The sequence below is a fragment of the Mastomys coucha genome, unplaced genomic scaffold (genome assembly GCF_008632895.1).
Source record: "Mastomys coucha isolate ucsf_1 unplaced genomic scaffold, UCSF_Mcou_1 pScaffold22, whole genome shotgun sequence".
In the NCBI taxonomy this organism is placed as follows: Eukaryota; Metazoa; Chordata; class Mammalia; order Rodentia; family Muridae; genus Mastomys; species Mastomys coucha.
Genome location: NW_022196905.1, coordinates 67,433,138 through 67,446,212, shown reverse-complemented (window position 1 = coordinate 67,446,212; position 13,075 = coordinate 67,433,138). Strand labels below are relative to the sequence as shown.

General features: G+C 39.5%; 2 protein-coding genes across 14 annotated transcripts in view; one reads left to right on the top strand and one right to left on the bottom strand.

Annotated features, from left to right (window-relative positions):
* Positions 1 to 5,770, top strand: part of Lnx1 (ligand of numb-protein X 1) — a 118,290-nt gene extending 112,520 nt beyond the window's left edge. For all 5 annotated transcript variants that reach the window (XM_031342743.1, XM_031342742.1, XM_031342740.1 and 2 more), the window contains 2 exons: positions 4,589 to 4,747; positions 5,099 to 5,770. In XM_031342743.1, coding sequence (XP_031198603.1) covers positions 4,589 to 4,747; positions 5,099 to 5,234 — 295 coding nt within the window. In that variant the 3' untranslated portion in view covers positions 5,235 to 5,770. The remainder of the gene's footprint in view (positions 1 to 4,588; positions 4,748 to 5,098) is intronic.
* A 549-nt stretch (positions 5,771 to 6,319) lies between these two features.
* The window catches only part of Fip1l1 (factor interacting with PAPOLA and CPSF1), a 62,088-nt gene continuing 55,332 nt past the window's right edge, over positions 6,320 to 13,075 (bottom strand). For all 9 annotated transcript variants that reach the window (XM_031342745.1, XM_031342747.1, XM_031342746.1 and 6 more), the window contains 3 exons: positions 10,601 to 10,820; positions 7,319 to 7,456; positions 6,320 to 6,687 (listed from right to left, as the gene is read on the bottom strand). In XM_031342745.1, the coding sequence (XP_031198605.1) occupies positions 6,540 to 6,687; positions 7,319 to 7,456; positions 10,601 to 10,820 (506 nt within the window). In that variant the 3' untranslated portion in view covers positions 6,320 to 6,539. The remainder of the gene's footprint in view (positions 6,688 to 7,318; positions 7,457 to 10,600; positions 10,821 to 13,075) is intronic.

The following is a 13,075-nucleotide window of genomic DNA, read 5'->3' as shown; positions in this document are numbered from 1 at the left end:
AAATAAAGAAAATATCTAAAAAAAAAAAAAAGAGTAGGTGATAAAGATCCAGATAAAAGTACATTGGTAGTCATGTGCTCCTTGATAGCACCGTATGCTGGGGGGACCCCTGTAGCAGCTCCGGACTTTCTGCCAGCTCTACAAATTACAAACTGCCATTCAACAGAGAACACTGATGACATTTTACTTTGTTGGCTCTCAGGGCCCACATTCCACATCTGGAAGTTCTTCAAAGCATGCTCTCATCTGGACTAGCATGATAGAAATATGCATTAACTCAGTTCTCTTCTTGCCTAAGAATTTTAACCCTTTCCTCTCCTGAAGCCCCTGACATACTTGAATCGGGATTGTTAATATTGAAGAGGAAGGAGACAGGCATCAGTATTTTCTCTTTCTAGCTAAAGTTTGACACTTAGATCATGAGCCAGGTCTACTGTGTGGGTATACTGAAGCCACTCAGTGTAAGGGCAGCTATGGAGCCACTAATGTTTATGAGTCCTGAGTTAGACCAGAGTTTCTTCTGAGAGCTTCACATGCTCTGTGAAGTCAAGAATCACGTGCCCTGGGACTCAGAGGGAAACTAAGGTTCAGAGCTGTCAGCTGACATGCTCACGCTGCATGGCGGAGCTGCCAGCTAAGCCTGCCATTCCTGAGTCGATGATTTTAATCATGATGCATTAGTAAGTTGGAAGTAGCCCCCAAGAGAATGCTAAGCCTCTATTTAGCTTTAACTGATTTATGTCTTTGGGTTTTTCTGTTTTGTTTTGTTTTCTACCCTAATATGAGTTCTGGACCATCAGAGTCCTGCACCAGGACAGTATAGATAGCTTTTTCACTGCCGCTTGCTCCTTAGCCTATAATTTCTTGTCATTTATCCTATCCCCTTCCCTGTGTGATTGAAAAGTCCCATCCATCAAAAACCAAATGGCCACATCATTTCAAGAGCAAAGGTATTTTTAAAATCATATCAAACACTTGTCCCCCAAGCCTACCTATATTTAATATGTAAAATGATGCATTTTAGTGTGTATTATAACAGTGGGTGGACCCTTCCAAAAAAACCTAGTATTTCAGAAGGTCTGGAACTGCTGTTGAGTAGACATTTACTGATGAAACAATGAATCCCTTACGTACTAAGAAAAGCCTTTTATTGACTCCAGAATCATGAGTGCAAGATATCCTGATAAAAGTATCTACTATTATGAACTATAAAAGTCATGAAAGGTTACCACAGAATGCTCTGCAGACTATTTACTTAGCACCCCATTTGAGCAAAAAAAAATTTTTAATCCCACCTGGATTGGATGAGTTCTCTGCCTCCGTAGTTAAGCAATCTAAAGAGACACTTTGTTCATGAGCTGAATAGCACAGGGTGGCAGAGTGCCAGCAGAGAACGATTGACACAGGAGCCCTCGTCCAGGAACTAGCCACAGGAGAAGGCTCTCCACAACTCTGCCCAGAGTTGAAAATTAGTGGTAATGTTTACAAGTAAATTAGGGCAAAAAGCTGAACTACCCAAACAGACAGGGCTAACAAAATTAAGATGACCTTTTGTAAAGGACTGAAACTGGTTATGTGATCAACTTTCTTTTCTCAAAATAAGCCTAATCTATTGTTTTCCAAACTCAGCCACTGTTTTTCTTCTGTATACGTTAATAATCAGATGTGTTTTGGATTTGTGATTACAATATAAAAACAATGATGGGATTTTTTTTTTAAAGAGAGAATAGGTAAAATTAAGTCCAAAGTATCCAAAATTATTAAATTTTCTATGGATAAGATAATGCAATAATCTAAAGTATGGAGAATCAATTCATGATCTCTGCTGCTTCTATCCAGTCACAGACATAGGCTTGACATTGCCTTGGCTAACAGACACAGTTTACATTCTAATGTTAAACTTCTGTTTTGGCTTCTTGTTTTTTAAGCCTTGAGCAGCTCAAGGCTTCTCATTCTTAATTTGCTCACTTGAGTTAAATTTCCCTGTGAGTGCCAGGCAGTGGTGGCACACGCCTTTAATCCCAGCACTTGGGAGGCAGAGGCAGGTGGATTTCTGAGTTCGAAGCCAGCCTGGTCTACAGAGTTCCAGGACAGCCAGGGCTATACAGAGAAACCCTGTCTTGAAAAACAAAAAACAAAAACAAAAAAACAAAACAAAAAATGTTTCCCTGTGAGCCTAACCATAATCACACTGGAAAAATGACCAGAGCCCTTGCCATTCCTTACACCATGCCAAATCCTTCTCAATTAGACCTCAATTTAAAAAATGAGCTCAGAGTAGAAAAAAGCTCACACTCACAGCTAGAGGGTAAAGTCACTTAATCTGAAAGGTCACTGATCTGAACCAGCTACAAGTTTCCCAGTGGGTGATAAGTAATGCAAGGAGAAAAAAATGGGTCATCAGTCCCAGCTAAGCAGTCTGATGCTAACAGAGCTTAATGTAGTGGTTTTGCTCCTACAACAGAATAAAAGGGTAGGAACATGAGTCCCTTCTGGAATGCATGCTACAGGAAAGCAAGGATTTTGCATATCACTGACATTCTCCAAGGTCAAGAGCAGAGTACTACTGAAACATCTAAAAGCAGACCTAAGCCAATGCCTTTTCCACTATGAAGAGTGGAAGAAACAGATACACTTGTAATTTAATATTGACTAGTCTCATAGTTTTAGATAGTTGTGTTTACAGCTGGTCAACATAAAAATATTTGGTCAAATAGGGGCCACAGAAATACTGAAAAAGAAAACAAAACCAAAAGAACCCTACAAAACACCCCCCACCCCCCAAAAAACAATGGTCCAAAGACTGAGAAGCATTTAGTTTCAGAGACTGCTCTATATACCTAGTCATATTTATATGTTCTAAAGTGTTATGACTGGAAGAGTGGATCATACCCCTGGACAGGAGTCATCTCATTACTTTTTTCCTACCAAAAAAGAAAGGGGGTGGGGCATGTCAATCAAGGTGGAATGTGTGATGCTTTTACTAAAGTCAGATAAATTGGAACTGAACAGTGTGGCATCTCGTACAGGACAGTTCCTACAAGATATGTGCTACTCAGGTTTGTGGGAATTAAGCACTTAAGAGTAGAAATGAGTTTTCAATAAGTGAAATTTATGGGTTTTTTTATCATTTCAATTAAAGAAAATCTTGTACATGATGTATGGGTACGTCAATGCCTCTAAAACAAAAAATGGGCTTGTTTTATTTGAAATGAAAGGAACAGTATGAAAAAGGCAACTGTATCAGTCAGGGTTCTCTAGAGGAACTGATATTCATATACATATCATATATATATGGTTTACAGGCTGTGTGGTTCAGCTAGCCCAATAATGACTGTCTACCAATGGAAGGTCCAAGGATCCAATAGTTGCTCAGGCCATGAGGCTGGAGTCTCAGGTGGTCTTCAGTATATGCTGGAATCCCAAAGTAGTCTCTAATGGCAATGAAGGAATGGACTTGCAAGGGAGAGCAAGCTGCCTTCTTCATGGCCTTATACAGGCTGCCAGCAGCATGGCCCAGATTGAAGGTAGATCTTCCCACCCTCACATAAGATCTGGACTATAGTGGGTCTTCCCACTTCGAATGATTAGGGAAAGAATCGCTCACAGGGGAACCTAGCCACTTGAGTTTTAGTTAATTCCAGATGCAGTCAAGTTGCAACCAAGAATAGCCATCACAGTTGTTAACTGACAAGAAAGTTCAGCAATTAGTGTAATGACCAAACTTCATTGCTTAATATTTCACAAGATCATTTTTATTGATTATCAAAAAGCAACTGATTATTTTAAGGTATAGTCTATAAACAAAACATCTTCATTTCTACCAACATAAAAACACTATCTTCCAGTCAAAAGCAGTTCCTAGATCCTTAGAGCGACCCCCATCTTCCGACACGGTCTACTGTAATCAGCTGTTTGCACCCAGCTCTGCCAGCCATGGCTGTTCTAGCTGAAGGCTGCACGCGTCTCCAGCCAGCTGTGCTCCAGCTCGCTTCCCCGAGTCCCCTCTGTTGCAGTTATGCTGTTACTTTCCTACAACTGCTCTACTATTTTTCCATCCACTTTGTCTACGGTCTTCTCTTAAGTCTATGCGAGTATAAACCTGTATTTTCCAATAGAAAGTCTACAACTAAATGAAGTTCATTAGCATAAGTTAAAATTATTGTCCTTGCGATTAATCACTAATTCTGAGGATGTTTGTCTTCTTTACAAATTATGAGAGCCTCCAAGTATATAAAAGTTATATTCCCTCAGTATGTCCCACTGTGGGTTATCATTAGAAGTATTGAGACATATCCAACTTTTGGCTCATGCATTATTGTATCCTCAACCAAAAAATGTGGCCATCTTTCTCAGCAGAAACACAAATAGAACATAACACTAAGTCCTTTTGTTGAAAGGGTATTCAGCTATGGAAAAGAGAGATCAAATACAAAAGCACAAGAGCGTTAAAAGTTGCTGTCACCTGAGGGAAATATATGCATTATTTTTCATTTAAAAAGGTGTTCCCCCCACCCCCCGCAAGTGAATGAGAGAAATCACAGCTAGAAAACTCAACTGTACAGACACTAATTGCATTCTATTTCAGGTACTTATATAACTGTAAAGATGTGATCCTACGAAGGAACACAGCTGGAAGTCTGGGCTTCTGCATTGTGGGAGGCTATGAAGAATACAGTGGTAACAAACCATTTTTTATCAAGTCCATTGTTGAAGGAACACCCGCATACAATGATGGAAGAATCAGGTAATGATTACTTAGCAAAAAATAATATTCAAGTATTTTTGTTTTCTACATGTAAAAACTTGGCCCCACTTGAAAGAAAAAGCATAGATTATACTTTCCTGAAGAATGAGAATTAAAAAATTAGTGTACTAGTTAGGTAGTAAGAAACCCAAGATTATAACCGCCCTCAAGTTCCTATATACTACTATACCTTCTAATGCAAGCTGAGTGGAGCTTGGAGAACTTATGTAAAGAGGGAAAATCAGATCAGAATTAAAATAGACAAATATGACAAACCCTAGGACCACCCAAGTCCCTTTGAGGAGCTTCAACTGTGAAGTAGTTCTGATCTCAATGCTGTGTTCTTTTTAGATGTGGTGACGTTCTTCTCGCTGTCAACGGTAGAAGTACATCGGGTATGATACATGCTTGCTTGGCAAGGATGCTCAAAGAACTTAAGGGGAGAATTACTCTCACCATAGCTTCTTGGCCTGGTACTTTTTTATAAAATCAATGATGGATCTTAGAAAAATCACAGATAGGCTAGGTAAAATTGTATTTATCTTGTCAATTTTTATATTTAAAGAATATATTGTAAAAAATGCCAGAAAAGTATGATATTATGAAAACAAGTTACACCTCAGAGAATGTTCTCAAAAATAAAAACTAATGATAATTTTTATTTGGTGTAGAGGATTTCTCATTACTCCAAATCTTTTAAGTTTAGATATTTTTTAATTCAATAAAAAGCCCATAAAAACTTACACGGTTTGTATGCCACACTTAATTCAAATCAATTACAAATGTGGTATAAGTGGAGTTGAAGACAGAGCACATTATGGGCATTTAAGTTTAATGGCAGAGGATTTAAATGAGAAATGAATATCTTTTAAGTGAGAGAAGTCCTCTTACTGGCGGCTCTAAACTGTCTCACCCTTTCACACATCATGCTCCCAGCCCCAGTGCTGCTCTGGACCGCCTCTCGAGGTTAGACAAGATTGTAACCTGTGTTCTGGTTTTAATAAGAAATGACTGATCACTACTGTCACTGAGTTTATTTTTCTTCTTAATATGGAAAGGGTATAAAAAATATCCTCTCGTTCTATGCTACCACTGCGCCTTGGAAAACATGCTAACAGCAGCCAGAGCACTTGAGCCTTGCTCAGACAGATGGCCATGAAGTGGTCTGATGCTGTGCCAGGCAAATTCATGTGCCTGCTGCGAAGCACACACAAGTTACATCACTGGGGCCACCCAAATGCCTCACACCATTTATGAATTTAGATATACAAATAGTTCACTTAGTTAATAAGGACCCAAATTCAGAACACTAAAAACCTGCTATCAAAAATTGTGATATCAAGAATGTGTCCAAGTTCTTGAAGATGCAGGAGTGTCACAGCAGTAAGATGACACTGCTGGCTTCACGACAAGGGAGGGGGGTCTGGTGGGGGAGAGTTTGCAGCACCTCTTCTGCAACAGTATCCCACTAAGCAGAAAGCTAGCCAAGATGAGTCCTTGACCCTCAGCAGACTGTGTACACAGGCCAACCTTAGCTTTGAATACCCTGCTGACTTAATTCACATTACGTTCTTAGCTATAAAGTCACTTCTGTCTTTTATTCTTTAAATATTACAAGACAAAGATGTTTAACTTAACACACACAAAAATGCACACTTTTATTTTGGGAAAGAAAAAGTTAACGTTTCATTCTAACAGAACAAGATTAAAGGTATATTTCTTCAACATTATCCAGAAAAATAAGGAGATTTACAGCATCTATTTCTGGGGCAGATGTACACAGAGGTGGAGCCTACTCGGCAGGGGCAGCTTCGGTGCTCTCCTGCTCCTGGACCGGCTCACTGCCGGCCTCTTTTCCTTCTTTGCTTCTTTTAGATTTTTTGTGCTTGTGTCTTCTGTGACTGTCCCCTTCTTCACTTTCATGACGACGTCTACTATTACTACAGGAAAAGGAATTGTGTTTTAACAATGGAGACAAAATCAATCTGGTCTAACCAATCAATGTAAGCCTGGATTTCAGATAAACTTGTTTTCTGACTTTGGAGAGTTATTCTGCATGAGATTTTACACATAGACTACATTTGGGGGTCATTGTCACCCATACATACCATCCCAGATTTCCAGTACCCATTACTCTGTTCTTAAAGACTTTATGCAAGTCATCTTCTAAAAGTGTTTACAACTGAACAGGAAATACTATTTTATAGGGTGAATTTTCAGGCACAATGGGCATTAATTAAAATTGATTCTAATTTATTTTAAAACCATAGGCCCCAATTTTTTTCTTAAGCCAAACAGCATTTTAATATTTTATTATAAAGATTGGGTCATATGCCCAAATTCCCCTCTATCAAACAGATAATGTAAAAACAAACAAAAACCACCCAGACATCTTATTTTTATCCTGTGCTAATTTTGTCTGGAAGATATTAAAAGAAATGCAACTTTGTTAGATTTAAAAATTGTATTTGATGCTCATAAAGCTGCAGCACACCAGGCTGCTCTTGGTCTTTCAGTTAGGAATAGTCTACAGTTAGCTATTTGGGAGTGGGTCACTATTAAAGAACAAACCTGCGAGAAGACTTGTGTCTTGTCTCCTCCTTCTCTCTGTGACGTCGTTCTCTGTGCCGCTCTTCTTTCTCCCGACTAGCTCTATGGCGCTCATAGCCTCTCTCTGCATACTCCCTGTATCTGTATCGTTCTTCATCACTGCAACACAAGTGCCAACATTGATACCAGGACTGCAATTTAGCTGACTGAGAAGGAAAAGCCTCTGAAGCCCAACAGAAGCCAGCAAGCTAACTTGTATTTGCTGGACCAAGTCACAGATCAGTGACATATCTAACTTAAGAAGGCAGTGCACTAAAATGATGGCATCCTGTTACATCTGTTTTAATGACAGTTTTCATGTTATGTCACATTTCTGAAAAAAAAGAGACCTGTAGTTGATTTAAACCTTAATCAACAGATATTTCTTTTTGCTCTCTTTTTATATATTTATATATCTCAGATATATGGGGGAAAATCTTATGTGCAAAGCATTGGTCATGTAATAAAGATTAAAAAATAAATGGCTCACAGTGGCTTCTACAGTAGAAGGCAGACAAATGAGGTTAAAAAAATTTTTTTAAGTGTTTGCTTTTTACCAGCAGAAATAGTACAACTTCCACCACATGCAGAAGAATAAACATGAAGAGAGCCATCAACACACCTGTATTCCCACAGACCATACAACCTGAATATCTCCGTTACCTCACCTATCTCTGTCCCTGCCCACTGTGTACATTAATGATGACATGTGGCTAAAAACTTCAAATGCATGCATACAAATCACAGCTCTATTTTCTGGGGATTACACACATGTACTACCATGTCTGGCTTTTTCCTTTTTGTACCTGACATGAAAGTCAAGATTTTAAAACCCAGTATCAGACAATTCTGTTATTTAAAATAAACATCTTTTAGAATACTGTTAAAAGCTTTAGTTTTAAAAAATAACTAGGAATTTGTATGTAGCAGCAAGATGCTCAAGAATCTGCCTGGGAATAACCGGCTTGAGGAAATCATAAGCTGTACAGAAGAACAAGGCAGCCTGTGACCACCTAGCAAAGGGGTGGTCAGTAATGACATTTAATGCCAGACACACTGTTGGCCAAATGATGACCTGGGATATATTAAGACTGTAAAATGTTTTATAAAAACATGTTTCAATACATACATACACATGTACTAGTACAGCCATGCTTTTCTGGAGCACGTTACTGACAGGCAGTGCAGAGTGGCAACGTGCACATGAACGTGCAGTGCGCTCTAGGCCTGTGCCCTGGGATGTGGAACTTCACTACTTTAAACCTCAAGGTTTCTCATCTGTAATTGACAATCTTTGTCAAGGTTTCCATGAGACCAACAGTAATGTTTCAAGTGCTTAGTGAGAGTAAGCAGGCAGTAAGTGGAATTCTTGCCCTGAAAGAATAGCTCAGTGGGGAAAGGTACTTGCTGCCAGGCCTGGCAGTTTGATCCTCAGTTTCCATATGGTAGGAGGACTGAATTGACTCCTGCGAGTTGTCCTCTGAGCTCTAAGGGGCACTAGGGGACGATGAGCATGTGCACACAGCACATTATAAAGAAACGGAATTCTTCAAGGAATTTAGTGCTTACATTTTCAGAAGCAGACCACTTCCTATAAAGGTTTCTGGGCTTCTAATAATTCTCTCCAAGGTAAAACAAACCAGTACAGTGACAAATGAATATTACAATTAATTCTATCAACAAATGAGGTTTTCTTTGTAACTAAGCTTGCATAAAATAATGAAGGTCAGTTAGTTCACAATCTCATGATGTATAGCCCCCCCCCTTTGCCCTAGAGCCAATTCCTGGGGCCCTTGAATGCTATAGGCAGTCATATGAACAACAGACTGCAGGGGAGTCGGCCCTTCACAGCAGCGCCCCACCCTTTCTGATACACACCACAGTTGCAAATGTTGCTCCAGGCCTGGAACTCATTAAAGCACATTTTCTAACATCCTATAGCAGCCAGTCTTTTTTCTGGCCCTCAATTAAACTGCCTTAAAAACAGATGTTAAAACTGCTCTCTAATTTTCAAAAGTGACCCTGTAATTTGTAATGCAACACATACTATGTATGTTTTGCTTTTAGAATATTTTTGTCAGTCTTTAGAAACAGCTTTTACTTCCCATGAGTATTTCCAAGTACAATTTTCCTAAGACAAGTCAGAACACAGAATTCTTCTACCTTTTGCTTTTCTGGCCTTAAGCTTTTTCTCAAATTTAAAAAATGCCTTAAAACTCAGCAACCTGAAAATGAACACATGGTTTAACCACTAACATTTTCCAATTTAGCAGAAACTCAGTAGCCTCTGTGCATGTGTGCATGCATGCGTGTGTGCATATGGTGTGTGATGCAAGAATCTTCTTCCAATGCATTTCTGCACTAAGATCTTTAACTACGACACATATATTTTAGAGACAATATGGTACTTCAAAGGTATATTCCAACCACATTAGAAACTAGACAATTTCCTGAAAAAAAATCCTGCCCTTGAACATAAGCAGAGTTGTAATGCTCAGTGGCTGTGGCCAGCACTGTACGTCACACTTACATGTATAATATGCGCCATACTGTCATTTACCTATTTGATCAATAAAATTGTATTAAATACCTATGTGTCAAGTCATGAGCAACCTGAGTGGGAGAAAAGGTATTCTTATCATCTTTTCCAGTTCTTTGTTATATTCTCTTTGACTGAGTCTCAGCTTAACAGTACTGTGACTTTAATGTGTAAAGACAATGTATGAGTATTTACGCATTTTAGGATACAGCACTATTTCTGGCCTAGAACAGGATTCAAAATGTCATTCACATGAATGAAACAATAAAAAAATAGATGGGACACTCAGTACATCAGTATTTTTAACTCACAATACATAAACTGGCAATTTAATTTGAAAATAATATACATTAGGAATGTATATGAGTTACGAACTAATTAAACTTATCTAAAACAGGATCAAGACTAGCTTAAGAGAGCATGGCTCTCCTGGTACGTGATTCTCCATGTGGCCAACCAATCATTGAGAAATTATGTTTAGGTGAAAAGACAGAAATCTGTGAGGGTATATAAAATTCCTTTAAGGACCAAGTGAACAACATGGTGTGAAAACTGCTACTTATAATACTTCAAATCCTCAAGAACAAAATGAGTATGATTTCAAAATTGCTTTTCTAAGCAGACCTTGAGTATTCCTTTCCCAAGTGAACTGGAATTCACCTCCTCACATCAAATAAAACTGAGTAAAAATAAAGTGTGCTCAAGGCCCTGCACACCCAACCAACCTGTTGAAAACACTTGGGGTGGGGCTGTGGTCCCGCTCCCGCTCCCGCTCCCGGGTGCGCTCCCTTTCTCTGTCCCGGTCTCGCTCTCGCTCTCTGTCCCGGTCTCGCTCTCTGTCTCGATCTCGATCTTTTTCTCTCCGTGCATAATAGTCCCACTGCTTGGTGGTGTCCACAAGGCTAGGCCATGAAGGAGCAGAACTGGTAAGGTGGGGAAAGGCAACTAAAGGAAAAAGCACATTAAAAGCAAAGGTTATGGGACCCAGTATTACACTCTGTTTGCCAAGAATAAGAAACCACAAACTTTCCAATATCAAAAACAGAAACAAGAAGACACTGTTCATTCCCCAGCACCCACAAGGCAGCTTACAACTGTCTCTTAAGTCCAGTTCCAGGGGAATCAGATGACACCTTTTGATATCCATGGGCTTTGCACACATGCACATGGTGCACACCTGTACATGTAAGCAAAGCATGTGTGTGTGTGTTTTACAAATCCTTATTCTGAATACATGACTACATGATAAACACCTGGGGGAAGGATTCAAGAGGAATGGCTTCATGAAGATGAAAGGGTTCCCAGCACTGACTGCATGTATTCCAGAGGACCCAAGTTTGCTTCCTAGGACCCACAGGGCAGCTCACAACCATCTTAACTCCAGGTCCAGGGGATCTGACCACTCTTCTGTTTTCCATGGGCACCAAGGATGCTTGTGGTTGATACGCAGACAGACGTACAGGCAAAACACCCATACTCAAAAAAATAAAAACAAATTTTAAATATTTCTTTAAACTGAGAAAATAGGCCTATATGAAGTTTTGGGTCACAGGGAACATGTTCTTCAGGAGGACTGTGGGCCATAAATCACTTCTTTCACTCATTTCTGTCCTGGCCATCAGCTGAATGGTGTGGCTTCATTAAATACCACTACCACACAAGGCTTAAGAGTCATGGGTTGTCTAAGTTATAGATGTGAACCTTTAAATCTGTGAGCCAAAATAATGATTAAAAAAAAAAAAAAAGCTTGTCTCCTAATATTCCTGAAAAACTTATTTTTAAAAAGGTCTCACTTCATAAGCAGTCTTCAGATCATATCCAGAAAATATATTATTTTGTGTTGCTCAGAAGTACAAGGATGAACTATAAAATCTAAAATAAATAAAATAAAGGTAAAACAGACCAGCAAAGAAGCTCTGTCTGGTGCCTTTATTGTAAAGCTTCATTTGGCTAGGATAAGGAGAACCCAGCTTGTCCCTGGGAGAAAAGTTGGGAGCTATACAGACAGTAAGTGGGAGATTCCTGCTTCCTAACAGTAAAAGCAAACATCTGTTACTCTGAGAAAGAGTTGAGTTCTTAGTTAGCCATTTAAAAACAATTCTAAAAGGCTGGGTCAATATTCTCAGGAATGACTTTCTGATAAGGGCTAGTCACTGTTTCACCTGTACTGAAGCAAGCACATGGGACAGACAGCGTGACAGAAACTCCCAATACCATAAAAAAGGTAAAACTCAAGCAGATGAACTCAATGAGTGATGCTTAGGAAATGCCTATATATCATAGGTACTGTGCTAAACTTGAACTCTAGCTCCAGTTAACATGAGGAAAAGATTCTACTTCATGCAAGGTTACCTGAGACAAGCTGGACCCAAGATCCAAGCATAGGCAACCACAGAGCTCATGATTTAACAATTCCTTTGTACTGCTACGGGGGTACAGAAGAGGGAGGGAGCTTGTACCCTGATGGAGAGGGTGGAGATTGTGAAAACAGTGGCTAACACTGGGACCCTTGGAAAAGAGCAGGACAGGTGCCTCAAGGTAAACCCACAGCCTTAGGGGAATGTTTTACTTTCAGTCTAATGACTAAGCATGGCACCAGGACATAGATTCTACTACAGAAATGCCTTTTAAGTCCAATAATATTTCCTCTACCTTCAATGGAGGAAATGTGACACATTATAATGTCCACCTCCAGATGAGTGCTGTAGAGAGACCAGAACATGCTACTCTGAAACACAGGTCCCATGAATGATGATTAGGTAAAGGCATCTGAGAAGCCTATCTAAGAAAAGCTCTCTACCTGTTCCCATATGCCCACAAGCAGGAAACCAAATCCACAAAGGCTTAGGTACATCTCTTGCTCTCTTTACTAAGAAGAATAGAAACTGATCACAGGAGGTCATTAGCCTAGAGAACTACCACTAGGTCTTTATTATTGGCTTTATTTCATTATCCTTTCAGCAGTGGGGACTGAACCTAGGCCCTAACTCATATGCTCATATATTCTATCTCAGAACCACAGCCTGAGCCATTAATCTAGCCAGTTAGTTAGAACCAATGAGTTTAACTAGAATTTCTTATAGGAGCATGGATGGTGTATTATTTACAGGCACATAGACAAGTGGACAATTTACCACTGGCTATGAAATGCCTCCCCCTAGCTGAGTAACCAGCAGCATGCATACTCTTAGAGAAAGGTG